Source organism: Polyodon spathula, chromosome 5 (assembly GCF_017654505.1).
Source record: "Polyodon spathula isolate WHYD16114869_AA chromosome 5, ASM1765450v1, whole genome shotgun sequence".
Classification (NCBI taxonomy): Eukaryota; Metazoa; Chordata; class Actinopteri; order Acipenseriformes; family Polyodontidae; genus Polyodon; species Polyodon spathula.
This window is the reverse complement of record NC_054538.1, coordinates 39,130,553-39,158,487: the sequence shown is the minus strand read 5'-3', so window position 1 is coordinate 39,158,487 and position 27,935 is coordinate 39,130,553. Positions and strand designations below refer to the sequence as shown.

The following is a 27,935-nucleotide window of genomic DNA, read 5'->3' as shown; positions in this document are numbered from 1 at the left end:
AGCTTGCTGAAGCTGACTAGCCCCAGGGTAAACTATGTACTCCAGCTGGGTTTGCCAAACATGCCGACTTGTTGCATTGATTAAATTAGCAGGACAGTGCTAGCGTGTGGTTTTCCTTGGACGCACTGCTCTGGCTTCCTGAAGTGGTTGCCGAATCTGAACAGGCTGAGAAATGGGGGAATTTCCAATTACATATCTACCCAGCTAAGTATTTAGAGCTATTTGCTGCTGTTTCGGTTTTTTGTTTGGTTTTAAAATAGTTAGATGTCAATACTTGTCTATTGATTGTCTGCTTTTAGTTAATGATTTTATTATTTTAAAGGACTGGGTTTTTAGAGCGGCCTTTTATTGTATTTTGTTGTTTTACTGTTTTGTTAACATTATTAGGTGTTGCTAATTGTAAACTAGATCGTGTGCTTGTGCAGCTGCTCATAGTGGGAAGAGGGCTGTCTGTTATGCATGAGCACACCACTCTGAGTACTGATGTTGAATTGGAAATTTAAAGTACATAGGCCAAAAATATAGCCATGGATTGGCGCCACCTGGTGTAAAGGGGAATGGATGGTGTCTTGTGCTCAGTACAGACCTGGTGCATTAAGATTTCCCCTGGGGCATTAACATTCTTAACATTTGTAAGCACCATAATTTATTGATTAGTTTTATTACCTCTTCTATTATATTCTTGTTTTTATTTTTTTATCAATAAAGACAGTTATTAATAAATCACAGTATGTTTTGACTGCTTTTGGAGGTGATAGTCTGTATCTGTGTAACCCCCTCACCAATCTTTCGAAATACAAAGAACCTTTGTGTGGGTCAAGTTAAATTGATTTCTCACTTGGTTGTTGAAGCATTACTCATTGTTGGCTCTGGTGTGTATTTGATCTTATTTGTTGCAGTGCAGCACAAAATCATGCCCATTACATGTGACCATTATCAAATGGAATCTTAATACTAAAGTTTTAATATCAAACAAGGAAAAACTTGGAATAGGGGCAAACATAATCATAACTCTGTTTTCAAAAAAGCAGAAATAATTTAGTCGTAATCTTTTAAGAGCTATAATATGTTGCTGTGTGCCAAGCGTTCAGCTTTTTTAATTCTCTTAACAGCTGTTTAGTTTCAAAATCAGTTTTTGTTTGTAACTATTTATGTTGTTGTTATGCCTGCTAAAATGTTTTTGTAACATGATGAAAGGGCTGTGATGCAGGGTACAAATCCTTGTAAGGGTAGTTGTACACCTCTAGTTGACCTCTAGCTATAATCCGAGTCTGAGCCAAAACCTTGTGGCACAAGATCCTGTTGTCTTTGTTTGTACAGAGAAAGAAAGACACTGCCACTCCATGTTCTGTGTAACTCCCAGTACCTTTATTTTCTTGTTGCACCCTACTTAACCCAGAGTCCCTGGCTCACTGTTAAATACATAGTGAGCAGGAGAAGGATGGGAAATGTAGTTCTGAGAGGTCCATGGGAGTACCTGTGAAGCCATCTTGAGGCAAGGAATGCAATTTAAAAGTTTAAAAAAGTGGTCAAAATGTTAAAAAAAAAAAAAAAAAAACAATACACACGCCTTACGTAAAAAGTTGTAGCAACACATGGGAACATGTAACACAATTAAATTAAAAGGTCCTTATGTAACTTTTAAGTTAAAAAAGATCAGTGGCTTCTGCCATAGATAGTCTTGTAGGGGTTCTACTGGGTTTTTCAACCAGAGCTGTTAATTAACTGTGTGCTAAGACCTGGCCACCAGATTTGTTTGGCCCTCTGTCTGCCTTGTGTTTTCCCACACCCTTCCACAGAAGCCAAGGGAGAAAGTAGAGTAACAGCCAGTTCCAAAGCCTGAAGGAGGGAGCAGTTTTGGTGCCTCGCCTGTATGCTGCCCCTTCCACGTGCCCCTTCATACATTTGGGAACATTACCTTCCCAAATCAATTGACGTGCAGATTGTGCTGAGCCGATTGAATAATTAATAAGCAATTGAGGTCAGGCACACGTGTATAAAAGGAGTGTATTAGCCCCTCCTCAGGGTTGGGTGTACAAAGAGTAGGTACGTGAGAGAGAAGGAGAGGAAATTTAAAAAGAAAAGCAATCGCTACTCATGCTGAAATATCTCAGCACGATACTTGCTTTGGGTCATTGTTTTGTGTGTCTGTTTTGTTGTGGCCAACGTGCCATTTTCTTTTGCAAAGTGTTTTTGTGTTTAAACCATTTATTTTGAAATAAATACACGCAGCAGCGCTTCACTCACCGCACAGTCTGTCTCTTCCTGGTCTGACACCACCCACAAGCCATTTGAGTCACAGGGTGTGAAGAGATTACGCACAATATAGATGTCTTCTTTTACTGTTTTGCCTTGCTTAGTTATTGGAGCCGTGAAAATTCCTCACACATTTAAAGCATTACTTCCTGGTCCCATCAGTACTTTGCCTGTGTGTCTTGTTGGGATGGTCTGCTTCTTGGCAAGTGCATTGTACATGGACTCTGGTATAGTGGTGACATCTGCCCTTGTGTCTATTTTAAATTGCACCTTGTCTTGATCAAGCAGAATTGTTGTTTTCCAGCCTCTTATTTTGGCATCAAGCACTCCTAGCAAGATGTAATCTTCTAAGTTCAATTGTTCTTCTATTTCCTGTAGAACTGTTTTTGAACAGCATACACCCTGGTAGTGGCTTATCCTGTTGCAAGCATTACATGTTGCATTTTTAGCAGGACAAAAATCTTTAAATTGAAACGATGATTTTCCAAACCTTGAGCCTTTTTTTGGTCTCTCTGTTTTCCTCTGAAGTGGCTGTTGTTGTTTGTGCTATGCACGATTATGAATGAGAGGCTTGTGTGGACCGGACGGTTTTGCTGGGATGTATTTTTCTTTCTGTGCAGTGTGTAGCTTGAGTGCATCTTGCTCCACTTTTCTGAGCTCAGCTTGCGGCTTCTGCACTGTTTCACTTTGTCTGGCCAATGTTACAGCCTTTTCTAAAGTGAGTGTGATATCTAGCTGCATGCGTTGAACTAGTTTGGTGTCCAGGATTCTAACATCAATTCTATCTCAGATTAGCTCTTCTCTGAGATCTCCATAACTGCGGTGTTCAGCCAAAGCATACAAGTCTGGTTCACAGATTCATAGATTTGTCTGGTTCTTGTTTCCGCGAGTTAAACTTTACACTCTTCATACATGTTTATTTTCCCTGTAAAGTACTCTTTGAAGTTATCTATATCTGTGTTGTATTGAGTACGCTGAGCTTCAATCTACCCAAATCCACAAACAATGTCATCCACTTTGTCCCTGTGACAGAGAAAGAATGAATATTGGTTTATAAATCTCCCTCCCGACCTGTGAGGGTGCTGTATAAAAGGAACAGTGTGTTCCAGACTGGGTAGTTTTGTAATTCATTCTAAGGAAAGGTGGAAGTTGGCCATCTAGAAAGGGGGCGGAGCTACAGTACACCAAGTCATGGCCCCAGACGGGCAGCAATGTGGCAATCGCAGATTGGAGGAAAAGCGATTGCACTCGCTAACCAAAGGGGTGTGGCTGAAGGTACAAAAAAGGATGTGGCAAAGCAAACTGTTCCTTTGTTATGGTTGCGAAAGAACCACTGAAGGACTGTAAAATAACTATGAGTGTTTTGTGCATGTTTGTTTGTCGTTCTAATTGTATTCGTTTGTCTGTAAGACAGCTCACATGATCTGGGAGCTGTCGTTAAAGACAAGCACCAAACCCAGACAACACTGCACTACTGTTCACTATAATTGTATTTCACCACTTGCATATATATCACTCACTCTGGACTTGTGATCGTGTTTGTGTTCTGTGTGTGTTTGTACTCTTATTATTATTTTGAGACTGAACCCTGTGGTTTTAACTGTGCAGTACACATTGTTGTTTATCGCCAGTTACTATTATTTACGGTCACCAAACGACCTGGATTACAAAATAAAGGCTTGTTTGGACCGTGAACTTTGTTGTTTGTCAGTTGTTTGAGCATTGCATCGCCTCTACACCTGCACATTGCAAACCACTTTGCCACAGTCCCCCATCTAGTAAATCAGCGTGTTTACTTAATCAACTTCAGAAGATTGAGCCAGGCTGCTTGCCATCCTGAATCTTTCAAATCGTCTAAACCATTCAACAAATTCTTCTGGTCGTGTAAAATCAAAAGCATCTGGTGGTTTTATCTGACATGTCGTCAGAGGTGCAGGAGATTCATGGTCTGACATTGTGGGGAAAAATACAAACACTGTAGGTTCTATAGGTAGCTTTTTAAAGTGTTCACTTTTTTTCAAACTCTTTAATGAGTACCAGGTGCAAGTTGTTAAGTCCTTTCCGTTGCCAAGCCCTGTGGGGTACCAGCTCTAATTGCAGCAGCTCAGTCCTTCAGTGCACTGAGGCCTTTTCATTGAAATGTGTTGGCTTACATTTATAATAATGTCTTTGTTTCATACCAAAAAAAAAAAAAAAAGTTTTTCCTTACTTTACTTTGCCCTGGACATTCTCCAAGCACTCGTCTTTTGTTTTTCTTTGAACGTTGGTTCAAGCGACTCTGACACCATGTTGTGTTTGTTAATACGGGCATGGCTACTTAAGTGGTTCAATCTATCACTACAGATCCCACTAGCCACTTAGCATTAGCCATTTGGATATATAATTTGAAAACTACATAGTATCAGGTTTAAGCATTAGGAGTTTTCAATTCTTTTGACTAAAATTATTTATTTATTTTATTTTTATTTTTTTTAATCAATACGCCATTATGTAGCAGTCCCTAAAACACTGATGTATCCTAGTTATCCTGGTAAGTCCCTATACAAGGATATGGATAAGTAAATGTTCTTGTTGAAGTTTAATTACAAGCTCATAGTCACTGATGGTATGCCTGGATGTACTGTTTTATAGATACTGTGGAGTCTATTCTCAATGTTTGAAATGTTGTTGTTTTTTTTGTACTGTTTTCTAAGATTGTAAAAATAATAATAATAATAAAAAACCTTCTTTAGGTCAAACATTGAGAATAAACTTCCAAACCTCCGTAAACTGAAATGTAAAATGAACTACAATCTTTTTTTTTTTTTTTTTTTTTTTTTTTAATTATTCAAAATTGGCTTTAAAAAAAGTCCTTAAAACAAAACTTTCTTTAAAACAGTCAGGCCTGACCAGGTGTCCCCCGTCCCCGTCCCCGTCCCCCCTGCTCACACTCACTGTCATTTTTTAGTCACATCTGAAATAGTCAAATGTGTACTGACCTTTCCTGCTTTGTTTTCTCCTTCCTCATTGAGGTGCTGTACTGCTGTTTAACAATTAAGCAATAGAACCCAATTAAGAGGATTTTTCCGTCTGGTAATGCCCACCTCTTGCTGTTAAATGGCTTATATTGCCAATGTCAATAAAAAAATCGATCAATCTGTTGTTTGAACAAATAAAGATGCTTTAACAAGTACTGTCACTCAAAATGAGCCTGATCCTGCTGTAGATTAATTGAAAAATATATAACTATAAAAAAAACAAATTCAATTGTGCTGTGTGTTTGACAGTTTGTAGCTTTACATAATTACATATACAGGCCCTGTGTCAAAACCACAAAGAAAAAGATAAGGCCTAGTTACAGTTTCCTGCACCACCAGCTATTACAATGCCTTTTTTTTTTCTTTTTTTTTTTAGAAAGCTCTTTATTTACCATGTGATCATACTTGATTTCCAATGTTGTTAAAATGATTCACGACATACCTTTCAATATGTCGGCCACGGATAAAAAAAAAAAAGAATTGTGTGTACATGTGCCTGCTAGAAACGAAAAAAAAAAATTGGAGAGCTGTAGACAAGCATCAGTGGTTATTTTCTATGAAGGACACACTGCCAATTATAAATGGACATATGTTAGGTGTGGTGATAAAACTTATGATAAATTGCAAAGTAAATATCTCAAGACAAGTAAACATATATTTGGATATTATCTAAAGACACGAACCCCCAATTATGTATAAAAATACCTTACTATACATAACCTAGAGTTTTACCACAATATCCTTCTATCTTACCATCAGAACTACATTCATATCCAAGTGCAATCAAAAGTTACACTTAAACATATATATATTATACAGTAATCACTGAATTGATTAATTCGGCATATGATTTTGACAATATTCAGTTGAAAAATAAGAAAACGTCCACAGAAAAAGGATGGCTGTTCTTCAAAAATGTAGTACTAGAGGCGCAAAACAATTACATCCCTAAAGTAGACAAATTTAAATGTAAAACTAAATTGCCAAAATGGTTTAATAGATCAATAAAAAAAAAATATTCAGTGAAAAAAGGCACTTTACAAAGCGATAAAAAGGGTCCAAAAAGAAAGTACACAGAAAGAGTACACAGAACTGCAAACGCAAGTCAAAAAATATGTTAGAAAGGCCAAGAGAGAAATAGAAATGAACATTGCTAAAGGGGCTAAAACCAATTCCAAAATGTTTTTCCAATATTACAACAGCAAGAGAGCATTCAAAGAGGAGGTTAAATGTCTAAGAAATACAAATGGCAAAATCAGAGATATAGCAAATATATTAAATGATTATTTTGCACAAGTTTTTACAAAGGAGGATACATCCAGTCCTATCCAGTTTTAAATAACTTTAGCATAACCGAGGCAAAGGTGTTAAAGGGACTACGAGCTCTTAAAATAAACAAATCCCCTGGGTTGGATGAGATCCGCCAAATAGTACTCAAAGAAATGAAAGAAGTTATTTACAAACTGCTAACCAAGATCATGCAACAGAATCTTGATACAGGGGTTGTACCGACAGACTGGAAAATTGCAAACGTAATACCGATCCACAAAAAGGAAAACAAAACTGAACCAGGTAACTACAGACCAGTAAGCCTGACTTCTATTATATGCAAACTTATGGAAACTATAATAAGATCCAAAATGGAAAATTAGCTATATGGTAACAGTGTCCTGGGGGACAGTCAACATGGTTTTAGGAAAGGGAGATTGTGTCTAACTAACCTGCTTGACTTTTTTGAGGATGCAACATCGATAATGGATAATTGCAAAGCATATGACATGGTTTATTTAGATTTCCAGAAAGCTTTTGACAAAGTCGCACATAAAAGATTAATTCTCAATGTTAACGCAGTAGGGATTCAAGGAAACACATGTGCATGGATTAGGGTGGTTAACATATTTAAAACAGAAAGTACTGATTAGTGGAGAAACCTCAGAATGGAGTGTGGTAACCAGTGGAGTACCACAGGGATCAGTATTAGTTTCTCTGCTATTCCTAATCTACATTAATGATTTAGATTCTGCTATAGTAAGCAAACTTGTTAAATTTGCAGACGCAACAAAAATAGGAGGAGTGGTAAACACTGTTGCAGCAGAAAAGGTCATTCAAAATGATCTAGACAAGATTCAGAACTGGGCAGATACATGGCAAATTATATTTAATAGAGAAAAGTGTAAGGTACTGCACACAGGAAATAAAAATGTGCATCATAAATATCATATGGGAGATACTGAAATTGGAGAAGGAATCTATGAAAAAGAGCTAGGAGTTTTTGTTGACTCAGAAATGTCTTCATCTAAACAATGTGGGGAAGCTATAAAAAAGGCTAACAAGATGCTCGGATACATTGTGAAAAGTGTTGAATTTAAATCAAGGGAAGTAATGTCAAAACTGTACAATGCATTAGTAAGAGCTCATCCTGAATATTGTGTTCAGTTCTGGTCACCTCGCTATAAAAAAGATTTTGCTGCTCTAGAAAGAGTGCAAAGAAGAGCGACCAGAATTTCAAGTTTAAAAGGCATGTCATATGCAGACAGGCTAAAATAATTGAATCTGTTCAGTCTTGAACAAAGAAGACTACGCAGTGACCTAATTCAAGCATTAAAAATTCTAAAAGGTATTGACAATGTCGACCCAAGGGACTTTTTCGACCTGAAAAAAGAAACAAGGACCAGGGGTCACAAATGGAGATTAGACAAAGGGACATTCAGAACAGAAAATAGGAGGCACTTTTTTACATAGAGAATAGTGAGGGTCTGGAATCAATTCCCCAGTAATGTTGTTGAAGCTGACACCCTGGGATCCTTCAAGAAGCTGCTTGATGAGATTCTGGGATCAATAAGCTACTAACAACCAAATGATCAAGATGGGCCAAATGGCCTCCTCTCATTTGTAAACTTTCTTATGTTCTTATGTTCTTATCATATATCAATGCTATTCAACAGTCAAAATCAACACAAATTAAATATTGTGAAAGTAATACTTTATTTTATTTTAAAAAGTTACAAAATAAGTACATTGTATTAGATTGTAATAGTTAATCAAGTATTATACCAAGTATGGTTAATTTTATTATATCATACTCAAATTAAACAGAATTAATCATACAATTGATTTATGCACCATGGAAATTCATAAGTTGCTTATTTACCAGTCCTTGTATGTGAAGAAAGTTTAAACAGTCTCACCATGAAGATTTATATAGTTTTCTCCTTGTTAAAAGCATTTCAGTTTGCAGTCCTTTTCAAAGAAAAAGGATTTTGAAGGAAAAACAAGGTGGCTTTTTCTTCAGGACTTTTTTGATCATGTCCTGTGTTTGATTTTTTATAAGATTTGAGAATAGGTGTGTCTCTCTGATTATTGTCATTCAATTGGTCGACTCTCCTTGTCATTGCATTGGTAAATCCTAAATCAGGTAATTTTATTGGCTGTTTTAGATGTAAGCAGATGACATCATATCAGAAAGACAATAATCACATTGCTATTTTCCTGATGTGATTCCAATGCATTACCAAAATAAATCATATATGTATAATAATTATCATTCTAATTCTCTTATCATGGGCTTTGAAATAGACTTTAAAGTTATAAATGTAAAAAGTTGTCAGGATGTTACTGAAACAGTTATAGCAACATGTGGGGATGTGACACATTATATTTACCTGGGAACCCCGCTACACACTTTATTATTCATTATAGTCACTGATAGATGAAATGGTAGCAGTATTAGTCCAGAGATGATAGACAAAGAGAAGATGTGATACCTTTTATTGGACTAACTAAACAAAAATGAATCACAAGCTTTCAAGAGCTCAATGACTTCTTCTGGTGAAAGTAGAAAGAGACCTTTGAGGTCTTGAAAGCTTGTGATTCGTTTTTGTCTATAATATTCATTACAGAAATACAGTAAATACCTAAAAAGATACTTTGCACACGTTAATCTAATAGAACAATTAAGATAAAATCAGCATGGAAAATAAGCTCTGCAAATAGAAAACTAGTATTTTACACACATTGTCATTAGCTGAATAAAGACTGCCAATACACTATGTAGTTACAGTAGGTTAAAACCATTGTAGGCTAGATCTAATTCTCTAGCTCATAAAATAAAGAAAGCATTCTCCTTGTTCAAATTTTGTTTTACATTACTATTTTAGTGCTGACTTAACAGTATCATACTTTTTCAAAACAGTCACTTATGTCTAAACATCGTGAAAATCCAGAATAATTAAAGAGGCTGCTAATTATATTGAGTCTTTTGCTTCGTGTCTTTCAAGCCAGTAGCAAATGGCTTGTAGAACTGCAATCAACTTCTGCACCAAACAGGGAAAGTGCTACAAATCCTCAACTGTAATAATAATGTGTGCTTTTTTGTGCTGAAATCATTGAGATGCTCTGCCATTTATTTTTCACAATTTAAGGTTGTGTTTAAAGATTTAAAAAAAAAAAAACACATCAAACAGCCCACAATGGAGTTGTGTAGTTTTTTCCAATAGAAAATGTTATTAAAATAACAGATTTAAAAGAACTTTGTATATAAAAAAGGGTTCCAAGTTCCAATTTTTTTTTTTTTTTTTTTCCACAATGCTGACTGTATTGCATGGGAATCAATTGGCCCTTGCACTCCATGGGTTCTGGGAAAAAAGCCAGCTGGAGCTAGTACACCTTATCGTTCTTCATCGAACACCACTGCTCTTCAGGCCCTTGCCGCTAATGCTGAGTAGCTTGATAACATTTGTTGATTTAGTTCTGTGGGTGAAAACAGAAAATTGACTTGACAGCATGAACAGAGTACACCAGTTGATCCTTAGTCCTCCAGACTGTATTGCATTAGTGAAGTGAAAATGTTTGAGACAGCTATAAAACTACTGCAATTACCGATACTATACTAAATACTCTTTAAAGCAGATTCATAATTGCAGAATGATGGGAAGTGGGACATTTGTCTGCCATTTTACAAACCTGCCATTTTAACCTTCCTTTCTAAATACTTGGGTATCACTAAATACCAGTAGATATTCATCCTCACTTAAATATATGCAAACGAGCAAACCATCTCACAAGTACAATGGTACCCTGTAGTACAGAGTGTGATAGGGAGTATAGGTTATCCGCTGACAGACAGACTTATTTATTAAAGGTAGCGTACACAAAAAAAAAACAGAAAACCATGAACACAAATAACTAATAAATACAAGTTTGCCATGAACACAGCTGTATGCTACTCCTTCTACAACAGGGTGTCCTGCTTACACACCTATACTGTTGAGTGGGACTAAAGATCCCAAAACTAATCACATTCCTTTTCTAGACACAATAATTGAAAAAACTCTGACCCCAGTTCGACATACGGTGTACTTGAATTAGAACTAGAATGTCTTGGCTGCTCACCACACAGTAAGGCATCTTCTTCTCACTGTTCATACAGACTCCCTAGTCCTGGCTAGGAGTGCCCAGTCAATGTTCAACTGCTTTTCCCTTTGATTTGATTGACTAAATCCTGCGGCACTTAAAAAAAAAATTTGACTTCCCTATTTGACTTCACAAATGCCTTCAGGGCGCCCAGTTGACATTTTTATATATTTTTTTTTTATAAATGTACTTAACTTGGCATTCACATAGGCGCAGATCTGGGGGGGGCCTGTGTGCAAACTGGGTAAACCATGGCTATGTCATTGAGACATATTACTATGCTGTACTTAGATTAGTCAAACCTAAAGGGCTAGCTTTACGAAGCCTAATATGCCCTTGCTCCCCAAAAGAAAAGCTAAAGTTCAGATTTTATGTCCATAAAAATACCAAGTAAATTGCCATTTGACAAAGCCTATACAGTGGCTCTCAAAAGTATTCACCCCCCTTGAACATTTCCACATTTTATTGTGTTACAACATGGAATCAAAATGGATTTAATTAGGAGTTTTTGCCACTGATCAACACAAAAAAGTCCATAATGTTCAAATTGTTCTAAATTAATTACAAATACAAAACAGAAAATAATTGATTGCATAAGCATTCACCGCCATGAGTCTATTTGGATAAGTCTCTACCACCTTTGCACATCTGAACATTGCAATTTTTGCCCATTCTTCTTTGCAAAATTGCTCAAGCTTTGTTGGATGGGTGCCTTTGGTGAACAGTAATTTTCAACTCTTTCCACATATTGTCAATTGGATTGAGGTCCAGGCTTTGACTGGGCCACTCCAGGAAATGTACCTTTTTGTTTTTACGCCACTTCTGGCAAACTCTAGCTGAGATTTGATGTGAGTTTCTTTTTAACAATGGCTTTCTTTTTGCCATTCTCCCATAAAGGCCAGTTTTGTGAAGCACCCGGGCTATTGTTGCCGTATGCAGTGTCTCCCAGCTCAGCCGTGGAAGACTGTAACTCCTTTAGAGTTGCCATTGGCCTCTTGGTGGAATCCCTGACTAGTGCCCTTCTTGCCCGGATACTTTTTGAGGATGGCCTGTTCTAGACGGATTCACAGTTGTACCATATTCTCTCCATTTCTTAATAAAATGGACTTTACTGTGCTCCGGGGGATATTCAATGCCTTGGAAATGTTCTTATATTCTACCCCTGATTGGTGCTTTTGAAGAACCTTATTCCAGATTTGCTTTGAATGTTCCTTCGTCTTCATGATGTAGTTTTTGTTAGGAAATGTACTAACCAACCATGGGACCTCCAAGAGACAGATGTATTTAACCTGAAATCATGTGAAACACCTTAATTGCACACAGGTGGACTCCATTCAACTAATTATGTGACTTATAAAGACAATTGGTTGCACCAGAGCTTATTTAGGTGTGTCATAGCAAAGGAAGTGAATACTTATGCAATCAATTAATTTCTGTTTTATATTTATAATTAATTTAGAACAATTTGTAGATTTTATTTTTCACTTTGACATTATGGACTTTTTTTGCGTTGATCAGTGGCAAAAACTCCTAATTAAATCCATTTTGATTCCATGTTGTAACATAATAAAATGTGGAAAAGTCCAAGGGGGTGAATACTTTTGAGAGCCACTGTGTGTGTGTGTGTGTGTGTGTGTATATATATATATATATATATATATATATATATATATATATATATATATATATATATATATATATATATAACAAAGCTGTATTTAATGCTAGTGAAATAAATATTCAAGTGTTTTTTTTTTTTTTTTTTACCCTTAACATAAACTTTTGCTAATACAGAACATAATGTTTGGCACAAATTATTTCCAGGCGTTGGTATAATTTAGATTGTCTTTCCATATGGGTGAGCAGATCCTTTGTCTATGATCCATGAGAATGATAACACACATCCTGTAATCATGAAGTTCCATTTCATTTAAGATCACATAGAGTATATTACATTTTTTAAATGTTTTACTGTATTCTAGGGCCTTTTGCATTAGTAGTTTTCACGGTGAATGCAACTGCGTACTGTATTTTAAAGAGTATTATAAAACAATCATCTAAACTATCTAAAGTAATTTCAGTGTTGTTATAAACAACTAGTCACACAGATCTCAGCATACATGCTGAATCATTATTTCTTCAGTAAAAAACAGCTTTTAAAATACTCCTAACATTAGAACTAACTTTTACAAAGACCCATTCAAATTTGTAAAGAAGTTATTCACCAGTGAGAAAAATGGCACACTGTGGCAAAGTGGTTGGTAAGGGGAACAGATGTATCGGTGATGCGGTGCAGGAGTGATGAACAGACAACGATACCCAGTTAAAAAAGTGCTTTTATTTGTAATCCAGGTCTGGTGACCGTCAAATAATAAATCCCCGGCTATACACAACAATTTGATGGGGATCAAAAGGACATACAGTGCCGAGAAAAAGTTTGTGAACCACTTAGGATTTTCACACATTTCACATATTTCAAACCTAAAATGTTATTAGATCTTAATCTAAGTCCTAATAATAAAGATAACCTGATTAAACAAATGCACAAAAACAAGACACTTTTTCAACATTTATTTATCCACAAATGATTCAACATTCAATATCCATGTGTGAAAAAGTATGTGAACCTTTAGATTCAGTAACTGGTGGCATCTCCTTAAGCAGCAATGACTTCAGCTAAGCGTTTCCTGTAACTGTTGGTCAGTCTTTCACATCGGTTTTGAGGAATTTTGGTCCATTCTTCCTTACAGAACTGCTTCAACTCGGTGACATTTGGGGGCTACCTTGCATGGACAACTCGCTTCAGGTCCTACCACAACATTTTGATGGGGTTTAGGTCTGAACTTTGATTAGGCCATTCTAAAATGCAGAATTTCTTCTTCTCTTTTGTAAATCTGCTTGTATGTTTAGGATCATTGTTTTGCTGCATGATCCACTTTTGGTTCAGCTTCAGCTCATGGACGGATGGCCTAACATTCTCCTCTAGAATCTTCTGATACAATGCAGAATTCATGGTTGTGTCATGTGTCATGGTGGTGCCATCCAGGTCCTGAGGCAGCAAAGCAGCCCCAGACCATCACACGAACGCAGTGTTTGTTTTTCGCCAAGCATAATGTTTCTTATTAAGGACAAAAAGTTCTACCTTTGACTTATCTTTCCAGAGTACATTGTTCCAGAAGTCTTGTGGATCATCTATTTGCTCTTTGGTGAAGTTCAGATGGGCAGCAATGTTCTCTTTAGAGAGCAGTGGTTTCTTCCTGGATATCCTTCCATGAACACCATTCTTGTTCAGTCTTTTTCTGATAGTTGAGTCATAAACACACACACTAACCAAGGCAAGAGTGGCCTACAGATCCTTCGATGTTACTCTGGGGTTCTTTGTGACTTCCTTTATGATTTTCCGGTTTGTTCTTGGAGAGATTCTGGTAGTACAACCGCTCCTGGATACAGTGACTGTGGTGACAGTGGATTGGTGGAGCCCCAAATCCTTAGAAATTGTTTTGTAACCCTTTCTAGACTAATGAGCATCAACAACTGTTTTTCTGAGGTCCTCAGAGATTTCTTTTGACGTGTTTCCACACATCTGTATGGTGAAGATCAAACTCACAAAGTTTCTCATCTTTATATAGAGTGGGGTCTCCCAAACTCACCCCTGAAGATCTACCTAATTATTTAAACACCTGATTCTAATTATCCCCTTAATTGAGCTGATAAAACCAGGGGTTCACTTACTTTTTCACATACCCTGAATCTTAATTACTCATTGTTTGTCTAATTCATAAATAATTTTGTTTCAAAAGACATGGAATTGGTTGATATAAACCCTATTGGATATTTAAGATATTTGATTCAAGAAGGCTATCATGGTAAAACTACAGAATTTCCATAATTATCACTGGGGTTCACAAACTTTTTCTTGGCACTGTAGTTAGTGTGGGAGAAGTTAGACACACAGCAGTGGAAGGGTTGAAGAGCATAGACAGCAGCACTTTACCAGGTAAACTGAAATTCTGGTGCTTTCAGTTTATTTTATTGCTGAGGCTGCTGTGGCCACTGACTGCGTACGAGGTTTCTTTGGCAACAGTAGAGAAGCTGGAAGCTTTAATCAGTTCATACGTCAGGAAATGGCTGGGGGTTCCATGCTGCCTCAGCAGAGTGGGACTTTATGGTAAAGGAATACTGCAGCTACCAATCTCTGCTCTAACTGAGGAGTTCAAGTGCGCCAAAGTCCGACTGGAAATGACATTAGTAGATTCACACAACAAATGCATAAGGGAGGCAGCACCTGAGTTGAAAACTGGAAGAAAGTGGGCAGCAAAGAAAGCCGTGGAAGATGCAAAGGCTGCCCTTCAATTCAGTGATATAATGGGGCAAGTTAGGCATGGTAGAGGGGGTTTTGCTCTTCAGCTCCTCCTACATGGCACAAGGCAGCCCCAGCTCAATGGAGGAAGCTGGTAGTCAATGAGGTGCAAAAGCAGGACGAGAGGATGAGGTGCGTAAAGGCCGTTTCCCAGGCCAAGCAGGGAGAATGGATGAGGTGGGACAGTGTGGAAGAACGCAAGATTGGCTGGCAAGACCTATGGACAATGGAACAGAGCAGGATCAGTTTCCTCATCAGGTCAACATAAGATGTTCTCCCATCACCACAGAACCTAAACCTCTGGGTAGGAGAGGATCCCTTGTGTCCTTTGTGTTCATCACCTGCAACATTAAGGCACATTTTGACATAATGTAAGTTAAGTCAGTTGGCGCCATGACCAGGTGCTACAATGTTTGACAAGCGTAACATGACCAATAAGTTGCTACCAGTTCCATCAAAACATTGCACACAAAAGACAACATTCCTTCGCCCAGAAGAGCAACCACCAAGAAAAGGTGTTTAAACCAAACCTCGTCCAGGACAACTGGATGCTGCTAGAGACTGGAAAATGCTGGCAGATGTTGGTTAACGGCTTATTTTTTCACCTGAGATTGCCACCACTAACCTTCAACCAGATATTGTCTTATGGTCTGGATCAGCACACCTTGTTCACCTGTTAGAGTTAACAGTGCAATGGAAGGATGCTGTAGATGAGGCATATGAGAGGAAGAAACTGTGGTATGCTCAACTACCACTGAAGCGGAACAGCGAGGATGGAGAATCTGGTTTTACCCAGTGGAGGTGGGTTGCCGAGGATTTGTGGCACACACTATAACCTGGTTTCTCAGAGTTGTCTGATTCAGTGACCACGGGTTGCGTCACACAGTGAAGAACTTATCTGAAGCAACAGAGAAGAGCAACAATTGGCTGTGGTTGAGATGGAAAGATTCTGGTTGAGGATCTCAAACACAATAGAAAGAAAGAAACACTGATGTACGGGAAAGTAAGCTGGGTTGAGTTGAGTGGGGGATAGAGGGGGATGATGCTGGAATGCCAGAATCACCATCGAGCCCTCTTGAGGTGTCGTGGGCTAGTTGACGAAACACTGAGGACAGAAGGTGCCCACTTGAAGACCCCAGAGATGTACCCTACTTAGCGCAATCCAGATGGTTGTCATGCTGATGCGCTGGGGAGACCGCACTGGGTTGATCCCCAGAGCCAGCGTCGCAGCCGTTGTGTGTGCTGATGCGCTGGGGAGGCAAAATAAGCTGATCCCTGGAACCAGCATTACACTTCAACCATCAACACAAGGCCGAAGGATATCTACATCATCAGATGGAAGGAAACGCAAATGGATGGTAATGCAGATGGATCACATTAGTTTACTGTAAAGCTACGTCTTAGTTGGTGCTTATCTTGGCAAGAGCCGAGTTCAAATCAGCATAAAGTTTTAACATCTACTCTCATGCAATGAAAATAATAATAATTAGGTATTTTCCATCAATGATTAATAGGCATGTGTTTGTAAAATTCAAAGACTTCTTAGTTAAACTGATACATTTTGATAAAACAAAAATATGGAATTGGCTTTTGTCCATTTTTTTTTTAATACGGTATGTGTGCTGTGCATTTCATATGCTAAATCTTGTAATTACACAGCTTTGCTACTGCCCTTTAGTGAAAGGGTGATTTTTTTAAACCCCCAAACTGCTGTTCATTTGGCAGAACAAAATAAGAAAAAACATAACTTTCATTAAAAAATACATAGATAGCTGTAGATATGTTTGGGAAATAATTTATCTCATACTAAGTAAATAATACAGTCACTAGCAATAAATTTAACAATGTATCTATTTAAATTTAAAATTGTGCTCTTTTCAGTTCTCCCTTATCTCTCTGAGATTTTCTTTTTCTACCTATTTATTGTAACACCAGTTCTTAAAAAAGGCCAAAACAGTTTTACATATTTTTTTCATATTAACTTAGTACACTATGCCATCTAGAGGCATACATTTGTAATTGCTATCTATCACAGAAAGTTTAAGTATTTGAGTAACAAAATGTTTTGAAATTGTATTGCTACCCATCATTCAGCAACAGATGGTCTAGAGTCTAGACCACAATTTTACTAAAAAGTAGCTCCTGTGCTTAATTTTCACCATTAAGTGTTTTTCCTCTACATTCCAAACATTTTCTATAATATAAAATAGTACAAAATTTGAGGCCTATTTGTCTAATTCCTGCACATTAGTAGATTTACCTTTTCTTCAGCTACAACAATTATAAATGACTATAATATTGAAGCAAGGTTAGAAGAAGAAACTCCTCTGTTATTTTTTGTGTTTTCAAATAAAATACATTTTACTTAAAATCTTACAGTGTGGTATAATCATCTGACTCAGGGTCAGTGTTTTACATCAAAGCCTTTTTGGTGCAATTTGTTCAAATAATGGCAGTAGACTTTAAATTCTCAAACAATTTATTATCAGAAATGTGCTAGGAACGACTCGATTAAAATCTGAACTTCAAATTGCTGTTTCAAAGCTATTTTCAAAATGGCCGCTCTAGTGCACTGATAGTGTAAGGATTATTGCCACATTGTCAAACAGGTAACACGGCAATAACGATCCATGATGTGGCAAGGAAAAGAAAAGCCAGAGCACTTGTTATATTTTGCTTGTTTTTTAATCGCTCTTCCTGCAGTGATTTAGAGGACAAGACCCAGTGCACTAGAGCAACCATTCTGAACAGAGCTTTTGAAACAGACTTTAAAGTTGTAAGTGTAAAAAGTTGTCAAGATGTTAACAATGAAAAGAGAAATGACAGGTACATTATTTAAATAGTTAATTGTAGCAACACATGGGGACGTTTAACGTTATATGTTTCAAAACCCCAATACTTACTCTTTAAGGGTCATTACATGTGAAAACAACCTATAAATATCTAGCATGATCATCTTAACCTGTTCATCTTAACCAGCTAAATTGTTTAGAAATCAACTGTACTTAGTGGTTTAGTCTCAAACCAATAACTGTACTGTAGTGTTCATGATTAAGATGTACTTGTGTTTGTGTGCTCAAATAAAATAGTGCAATGGTTGATTTGACATGGAATTCAGTATGGTGGCAATGTGTGTTCAGCAGAAGGCTAAATCGAACAGATATTACAATTATTCTCTATCTTAAAGATTAGTGAAAAATGTCTGCCAAGTACGGTCTCACATTTTTTTAGAATGTTCCTTATGTAAAAAAAAATAAATTAAATTTGCACTTTTGAATATTAATACAGAAACACCTAGCAATCCATCTACCAAATTTGTGCTAGTCACAAAACAAAACCAATGTGAGTTTAGCAAAACTGTTCGTGTTTTTCAAGACATGACCAAAAAATAGCCTGTTGATGGACATTCAAACCAAGGAGGGGAGTGGCAAAGCTTCATGCATTCTTTTATGTTTACCGACTATTGAGTTACTTGTGAATCCTGCATAACGTATGTATACCGGAGATTGTATAGATGATACAATCAACAAAAATTACGCACCACGTTGTCTATTTAACAATACTTAAAACCATTACTAAATACAAAAGCGATACTAAACCGCTCTCCGACACCAACTGGACTGGCGGGAGATATAGAAAAACAAAAAGACTTTGATGTTGTTGTGTTTTTTTTTTAATATTATTATTATTCAATTAAATGTGTTATGTACATTATGTTAAAATTATGATATTTGTTATGTCGTAACTGTGGACAGTAAAACGGGTTTTTAATTATTGTGTTGTTTGTTAATATAAAATGACCATGAGTTTTCGGAGCAGTGGGTGCCCCGGAAACTTTCAATGTGGGGATATGTGCGCCACGGAACTGCTTTTTACACACGCCCACATATACAGAATTCGTACACTTTCCTTGTTTACCTTCCAGAGAGTATGGACATGTTGCAGTGCGGTAGCGTAAGCCCTACAAGCGTGCGTGTATGCATGCTAAGTATTATGTAGCAGACACAGCGTTGTCTTTGCCTGTATTTTTATCATCAGAAAACAAAGGGAGCCTCGTCTACATAAAAAAAAAAAACAAAAAAAAAAAAAACTGGTATGTTTGATATAGTATCGATGACGTAGAGTGTGGACTGGTCAATAAAGGCGATGTATACGGTATTTTGGTCTCTAGTTTCTTACGTACAAGGGATTGTTATAAGGCGGTGTATACAGTATTTGGTGTAGGCTCTTAAAGTACAAATGTGCTTCTGATTTTCGCGATGTTTCTTGGAGTTTCTGAAAAAAAGTTTAATATATTTTTCATGTATGAAATAAACAAAAAATTGTACGTACCGTACCCGTATTGATATATGGTTTTTACGTTTTCGATGTATTAATACATTTAACTATGACTTGTCTGATTTAGAGACTAGAAGAAAAACAGCACATGAAACAAAAAAAAAAAAGTTTGCCCTGCTAGACCACAGAGAAATGGTTGAATAAAGATAAAGAGTAGGGCAGGGGGTGAGAATGGATCTCAAAATCGAGTTTCCAAAGGGTGAGGGCAGGGGATGACCAGGAAATAAAGGAAGTGGAATGTGCAAAGCAAGGCAAGGGGTGACAATTGAAAAATAAGGGTATTATAATCTACAGTTATATTTTTATAACAGTACTCTTTATATAGCACCCCACCATCACAAAGCACTTTACAAGATAAGAGACTCAGGTGTGTGAACTGTGCATCAGCTGCAGAGTCACTTAGGAGAACATCTCACTTGAAAGACAGAGTACAAGGAGGTTAAGTGACTTGCTCCAGGTCACACAATGAGTCAGTGGTTGATTGGGATTTGAACTGGGTACTTCCTGGTTACAAGCCTGTTTCTTTAATTAGTGGACCACACAGCCTCCTATAAATGCTCCAGGAACCCCTGATCTTTCTATAAACTGTAACTGATAACCCAGCTTTTTAAAACCGGTTTTATACCAATTTATCTGCTCTATAAACATTATCTGTGGCCCTGATTTTCTTGTGAATGTCTTTTAGTCTTTGTTTTTAATTTACCGTAGAATTATAATAAAAAGTCATATATTGAAATATTGCTGCTTCTTCCTGGGCTGTATGTTCATTTCATTCCAATGGTATACCTGCAGTCAGACTGTGATCTACAGGACAGGAACTGATTAGGCACGAGGAACCAGCAGAATTGCAGCCTAGCATTTTACATCAAAAAGCAAGTTTAAAATAAACAGCAAGGAGCCAAGGAGGTTTCATCAGAATTCAGTTGCTCGTGTTAATAAATAGTATAGAAAATAGACTTTAGAACCTTGGTTAGCACTCCATTTGTATATGGGATGGAGGATGAAATCAGAAAATATTTTGTGAATGAAAAATTAAAATCTGAAGCGCTGTATCTTGGTTCCAAACCCACGTGGAAGCAAAGCTTACGCAACGCAAGCCAGTTTGCGAATGTCCACAGTAGGGCTCTGGTGATCAGACAACTGAATTCTTGTCCATGCATGTAGCCCTATACTACCAGGCTTCATAGACCAGTGTCCCCCATGTTCCCTCATCTATAAGGACATACAGTTAACAGGACATAGAGTTAACCAACTAACCTGTTCTTTGTCAGTCATATAACTACAGAAGCTTGTTAGGTGTGTTAAACTGTTTTGGAAAATAATATTTCTGCTAAAATGTTACTTTGAGTGAGTGAGGCTTGTCTAATCAACATACTGTAAGAACCTTTCTGTTGTCTTCAGTCTGCAGGATGGAGTCCAGCAGAATCACCATGGAATCCAAGGCAGCTGCTTCCAACATGCTAAATGCTCTCCATTCTCTGTACCAGTTTGGTTACCTCTGTGACGTGACTGTCCAGACAGTGCAACAGGGGGTCCATGAAGAGTTTTCTGCCCACAAAGCTGTATTAGCTGCTTCCAGCAATTATTTCCGGGAACTTTTTGTCAGTGAAGAGCTGTCAGTTGCTAAATCGCCCACAGTAACCTTGCTGGACATCTATACAGAAGACTTCACTAGCTTCCTTGAATTTGTCTACACTGCAAGAGTGGAGATCCAGCAAGAAAAGCTACAGAGGTTGAAAGAAGTGGCTGAGAAACTGGAATGCAAAGATCTGTTGGAGGTTTGCAGTGGTTTCACCGCCAGTGAGAGACAGGAATCAAAGCTAGCATCCTCATCTACAGCAATGACCTTGAGGAGTAAAAGCCCTTGGTTAGATCAAACTTCTAAAATAAAGTCCTCAGCTATAAAGTTTATGCTATGTGACCAAACCCAAAAAAAGAGTATGCAGCAGATTAAACCAAAACCCAAACTCAGGAAAGAAGCACCTACAAAAGAGACAGGTGAGGATGGTGCCTCTAGCAATACTAAGACTTCTGTGACAAAGTCACCTGACCAGAATCAATCAAAGACAGAAGAATCTAAGGATGAGGATGTGGATAGTGATGGTGGGGATGCTGGTGAATCTGATCAAAATAAAAAGGGCTGCATAAAATGGATGACCCCCTTGGACTTGAACACCCGTATAGTTATAAGGAAGATCCCTGAGGTAAAAGAAGAGGACTGTGAAGGGAACACCAGTCTACGAAGGTCCCTTAGGAATGCCTCAAGTTGGCTGAAGGAGACTTATAGCTGTGACAAATGCAATGAGACATTTAAAACAGTGAACAAGTATCAGGCACACATGGGCAAAGAGCATGGTATTAATGTTGTGGTCAAGTACAGCTGTGACTTGTGCACCCAGCTCTTTACTAACCATCAAAACCTCAGGCAGCACACACTAACTGTCCACAATGATGAACGACGCTACTCTTGCAAGTTGTGTGACAAGAGGTTCAAACGCCAAAAGGACATTAACGACCACATCAGAAATGTGCACGAGAAGAAACGGTCTCCGCAGGCTTGCCCCTATTGTGATAAGATTATCAGCTCTAAGGGTGGCCTTACAGTGCATATCCGAATACACACAGGAGAAAAACCGTACAAATGTCCGGACTGTCCAGCAAGCTTTGCCCAGAAGTCCTCTTTCAACACCCATGTGAGGTAATATGCTTTAGCATTGCTTATATGCAGGTGTTTGTATAATAGGCATGTTCACAAAATGGATGTGGGCTTTTCCTAATTGTTTTTAACACTGTAAGCCTATATACAGGTCTAGGAAATGTGACTTTTTTTAGTGTTACTAGTTGAAGCAGCCACACTTAAGAGGGAGTTAAAAATAGCTACAGGCTTATAATGTACTAACTCTTTCAATACTAGATAACTTTACATAAAGACTGCAATAGGATAACTAATGATATAGTTTCAGTGTATTGTAATGAAAAGTTTACAGTTCACAAGTTATATACAGGTCTCCGGTATTAACCTGAAATAAACTGCTTTGCAATGGGTGTTTTGTCACAATATTTGCAATTATGGTGGTTAATGTTTAGACTGTGAGGTGTCAAACGACAGAACAATGTTCTGCGTTATCACAACATTATGATTATGATTGTTTCTTATTTGGGTGTTTGTGCCTTGGATGACCCAATGCCCTCTTTACACTAGCATTTTTATACCGGTGTCATTCTGGAACCGTAACGAAACATCTGACCGGAGTTCTTATCGGTGTCATACCAATATAACTGTATTGGTGTGAAACTCATAAAAGAGCAGGTTTTGTACCGGTAATGTTTCTATACGACTCAGAACAGCTTAAGTGTGGACAGTTAAACCGACACGGTATCGATACAGTCAAGTCAATATTCTGAAGCGCGCGCACATCTTGCTTTACAGTTTAAATACTTTGAACAGCTTTACATTTTATAGGTGAGCAGTACCTTTGTCATGGTTACACCAAAAAATGCCATTATAAGTGACAAAATAATCTCTACAAAAACTATGAGGTAAAGCGTACATTGCTGCTCTAAAATAAAATCCCTTGTGAGGGAATATCAAAAAGCAAAAAAAACAAAAATGCATTACTAAAGCCGTGATGCAAGCCCGTTGTCCTCACAACCTCATGTTTTTATAAGACAGGTAATTGTTTTTGCCTTTTTCTTTGCCTGTTGCATTCTGCTCATCTCTTAATGATGATTGAACACCAAAAAAAAAAATACTGTGCACGGACAGGACAGCAAAACATGTTTTATTACATAACAGCAGATCCATTTTTAACAGATGTGACAGCGGTCGTCATGGAAACGAGTTCAGAACCTGCACACTGTTGATTTAAACATACATGAATCTGGACAGGTATAGCGCAACTGTATCGGTACTGTACCGGTATTGAAAAGTGAGTTAGGGCAGAAAGTGGTTTTGCACCAGTACTATGCTGAAACAAACTGTACTAGTATCATACCGATACAAGTGTGAACAGGGCTTAAGAGGGCTAGATGTACTTGTTATTTTATTAACTTGGAGAATACTGCAGCATTATTTTGCCGTTCTGTGGATTAACAAAAAATCAGTAATTTTTATGATGTGCTAATTGCTATTTATGTTCTTACAGAAATATGCACTTGTCTGGTATAGAGAGGAAGCCTAGACCTGTATACTGGAAGCTTGTTCCACCAAATGAGGACTCTTTTTTTGACAAGGAAGTCAGTAGTAACGGTCCCACATGTAACCCATTGGATGGAAACAACATAAAAGCAAACTGCAGTAAAGAAAGGAATAACGCTGAAGAGCAGAAACGCTTATTGAACAATGTAGGAAAAAATAATGTTGGGGAGAAGAGCAGCTTGCCTTTTAATAAAGAATCAAATGATAAAAAGCCAATAAGCTCACCCAGTACAGAGAAACTGGAAAATGAAGTTGATGAAAAGGACGAGGTAGCAAATGATGCAGGGGAGCTGAATGAAAGTGGTGTAAAGAGCGACGGAGGAAGCAACCAAGCAGAAGTTGAAGAAACAGATGAGGAAGACGAAGATGAATATGAAGCAGACGATGCCTCCGGTGGTGATGCTGAATACGAGGAGGAGCTGAAGGATGTGAAAGGCAGTCAAGAGAAAAGAAAAGGCAGGGGCACGAAACTAGGAGTCGGCATGGTCCTCAAACCCAGAGGGGAGCGTTATGTTATCAAGTGCGATAAGTGTGACAAGCAGTTCACCTTTCGGAAGAAATTTGTGGCTCACTACGAAGAGGCACATCAATCCCTTCCAGACAAGTTCTACAAGTGCGACACCTGTGGCAAGGCGTTTGCCAACTACAGCTGCTGGAAGGAGCACCGAGCCTGTGTGCACTCCGATGAGAGACAGTTTGCCTGCACCCTCTGCAATGCAGCCTTTAAGCGAAAGCGGGATGTCCGTGCGCATTACCTACGCAGACATGAGGGCCGATACAAGCGTCCCCTGTGCTCCGTCTGCGGCAAGATCCTGAGCTCCAGGACTGCCCTGGTGTTTCACATGAGGACTCACACTGGAGAGAAGCCCTACCAGTGCTCTGTGTGCAACGGAAGGTTTGCCCAGCCATCACAGCTGAAGCTTCACATCAGGTTAGTTATCCTAAACCAACTTGTATAACAACAGAAACTTGTTAAGGTGTGCTAAAGATCATGGGTCAGCAATCACACTCCTCCTAAATCAGCTATGACTTACTGCAGGTGGTGATGACATGTAAGAATTAGTGCTTAGGAAGCATTGAAATGCAATTTGTCTTAAATGTAATGTTTTATCTGAAAACTGAAAAAGTCCATGTTGTTAAAGTCTACGAGGGGGATATAGTACTTGTATTTTTTTTTTTAAATATGGAAAAAATTAATACCGTATTACTTCAGTTTGGCGCCACCCTCGAATTAAAGACGCCCTTGTATTGATGCCACAGTCATAGATCAGCTTTATAATAGATGCCACTCTCAAATATAGCCACTATTAATAAAGAAACATTAAGGTATATTTTTCTCCCCCCACTAAAAAAACCACACACAGTAACCAAATAAACACTGGCTGTGTACATGTAAATTACGCCCCCGAAGAGACGGGAGCCTCAATCTAGCATGTAAATTACAAACTAATGTACACACACATAGTAAGCACATTTTATTTTATGGTAGTACAGTTCTGAAAGAAAATCCAAGATAAACTGCGTACAGAACACCAGTCCTTCTGAAGTTCTTATAGGTGGTTTTGTTGTTTTGTTTTTAGTTCAATTGTAATTCCCGTACTCAATCCTGTTCAAATAAAAACAATGTGCTTACTATCTATGAGAAGATTTAGTTTTGGTTTCTCTTGCAGTTAAATTACAAACAAGCAAGTTACAGTGAGAGAAAAAAAAAATAACCGAGTAGGATATATTGTAGTTTTTACAGACTACGTCCCAATCTTGGATTGAACTGTCACACCAGCATTGTCCCGCCCCTTAACAACCAATACACACTCCTGATTTGCTGATACAGTACTCCCCTGCCTTCCAACTCCCACCTAATAGACAGTAACTGTCATCGATACATGTACTGTAGTCAAAGTAGGTTAGCCACACGCTGCTACAAGCTATAAGCAACCGCAATACTTCTAAAATGTCATAAATTATGTAATAAAATATTGCAGCGTTTGAAAATCGTAGTATTATTAATAAAGGTCGCCCCTGTATAATGGCCGCCCTCTTTTAAGCGCCACAGTCATTTTGATCAATTTAAAATAAATGCAGCGGCGCCAAATTGAAGTAATACGGTATATACATTTATTCTCAGTTTCTGTAATACATTTTCTTAAACTGATTAATGTAATTATACAGTGTTTTGTTACAATCTTTTCAAACTTAATGCAGGTCCCACACTGGAGAGAAGCCTTATATCTGTGAGGTGTGTGGCTCTTGTTTTTCTGGCAAAGGCAAATTAGACATTCACCGAAGGACACACACAGGTACACAATAAGCATAATAACTGTTTTCATATTCCAAACTTTTGTAAGAAATTATATTCATAACATGCATCCCCCAAAACTATTCAATATAGTAGATACAAAGTAATTTCTAGAAACGTAGATACATAAAAGGGAAAAAAAAAAAAACATTAATTGTCCAGTTTATTCAATTATGTTTTACAGTTGTGCAGACAGGTGTATAAAAAAATGAACAAATACCCAAATAAAGAAGATTCCATACTTAGCTAAATGTAGAGAAGCTTTCACTAGAAAGATTTGACAGTAGATTTGAATTTGAGTATTTGTCTAAACTGGCTTGTTTGGTAGTAAATGTGTAAACTGTTCAGGTAACCTCCCCTGAAGGAATGTATTTTATCAATTTTCTAGGCGAGCGGCTGTACAAATGTGATATGTGTGAGAAGAACTTTTCCACTAAGCAATACCTGAAGTGTCACAAGCGATGTCACCTGGGAGCCAAGCCTTTCAAGTGTGAAGTCTGCGGGAAAACATTTGGCCTTCGAGCATCTTTAGCTCAGCACAGTAAGGTGCATGCAGGTATGTTGAAGAGTTTCCTTAAGAAAATTAATGCAAAAAAGTAGGTTTATTATTAACATAAGATGCTTAATGAGAGCAAAGTGGCACTCTGGTGTTAAATTTGCTCTTTGCATTTACTATATTTTTTCTAACAATTAATTCATGACTTAGCACATTTATTTTGTCAATAACTGCTATGTCAACCAGGTCCCTTTCAATTGTAGCACACCAAGCCCCAGTTTGAACGGTTTTGAATTTAACTGGGGTTACTGCTTCCTTTGTAGGGTGTTTTCTTGGTGAACTTGACTTCAAATGAGAGTTAGGGGAAACACACAGAAAATAATAGCATTAAATGTACTTTCATTTTTGTTCTCAGAAACCCGTCCATATTTCTGTGACCAGTGTGGGAAGACATTCACCCAGCAGGGGGCTCTGCGACGTCATCAGAGAATTCATACTGGGGAGAAGCCTTACAAATGCAAAGCCTGTGACCGGACTTTCACTGACATGTCCACTTTGAGAAGACATGTTGCGGTAAGTGGCATTGGGCAAAAGTATGTGAAAGAAAACATGTAGATGAGACATGGATATAAAGTGATGTACTAACTTGAGGTTTTAGGTTTCACTTGAAATAATGTAACACAATATGAACAAGGTATACTAATGAAAACCACTTTTTTATGTTAATAATAGGTTTTTTTTTTTATGTTTTAGGTTCATGATCGGAAAGCAGATTGGAGAAGCTATGCAATTGATCTCACTACCAAGAAAGATCACAATTGGTCCAAGATAGAAACATTAGGAGGGGCTTGTATTGATGATAGTCCAGTGAATCACGATTTTACGGATATGCTTGAGCAAGCGCATCAAGAACTGGAAAAACACAAAGTGAGAAAAGGGAGTGCGATTCCCAATGTTAATTCTTAAAATGCATAACTAAGAAAGGGATTTGTAATGTTTGCGTGTTTAGTATTTAGTTCAGTAAAAGTGTTTTAATGGCACATTTTTTTTCTACCCGATTTACGTGCCCTCACCACCTTTCAGAAACAAACATACAAACATTGACGAAATAAGTGCTGCCACTATATGAATGTTTACATAAAGGATATAGAGACTAAGGTGTCATAATGGTATACATTTTTTTATGATTCCCACTCATTGCCTTCTATGAGAAAGCAATCATGCAGCTTTAAATCAAAACGCAAAAAAAAAAAGTATAGAGTACTGTGTATTGTATATATATGGCTGTACTGTAGAAACATTTTTTTCTGCTGACATATGAAAACATTACAGAACAAGAGCGTGATAACAGTGCAAATCATGTCAATTTACATTTAAATGTTTTTGTGTGTTATATATATATATATATATATATATATATATATATATATATATATATATATATATATATATATATATATATATATATATATATAGTTTTTTTTTACATTCAGCTGCTTTAAAAAGTATGTAGTGGGATTCCAAAAAATATAGCGTTATATGTCCCCTTGTTTTCCTACAGC

The 27,935-nt window shown here is 37.5% G+C and overlaps 1 protein-coding gene across 2 annotated transcripts; it reads left to right on the top strand.

Moving 5' to 3' along the window:
• Positions 1–67: 67 nt before the first annotated feature.
• Positions 68–27,803, top strand: LOC121315943 (GDNF-inducible zinc finger protein 1-like). Of its 2 annotated transcripts, none has more exons than XM_041250566.1 (7): positions 68–208; positions 20,785–22,081; positions 23,529–24,512; positions 25,784–25,878; positions 26,266–26,433; positions 26,789–26,946; positions 27,127–27,803. In XM_041250566.1, the coding sequence occupies exons 2-7, from the start codon at positions 20,793–20,795 to the stop codon at positions 27,337–27,339; spliced, it is 2,907 nt and encodes a 968-aa protein (XP_041106500.1). In that variant the 5' UTR covers positions 68–208; positions 20,785–20,792; the 3' UTR covers positions 27,340–27,803. The 2 variants fall into 2 exon arrangements, with proteins under 2 accessions (XP_041106500.1, XP_041106499.1); XM_041250565.1 differs by lacking the exon at positions 68–208 and adding an exon at positions 17,841–19,138.
• Positions 27,804–27,935: the final 132 nt, after the last annotated feature.

Bases quoted from the DNA above. Each gene is read 5' to 3' on its own strand.
- LOC121315943 (XM_041250566.1), top strand. From the start codon at position 20,793: ATGGAGTCCAGCAGAATCACCATGGAATCCAAGGCAGCTGCTTCCAAC. The intron at 25,879-26,265 runs GTACACAATAAG...TCAATTTTCTAG, and splicing joins TCACCGAAGGACACACACAG to GCGAGCGGCTGTACAAATGT. The intron at 26,947-27,126 runs GTAAGTGGCATT...TTTATGTTTTAG, and splicing joins CTTTGAGAAGACATGTTGCG to GTTCATGATCGGAAAGCAGA.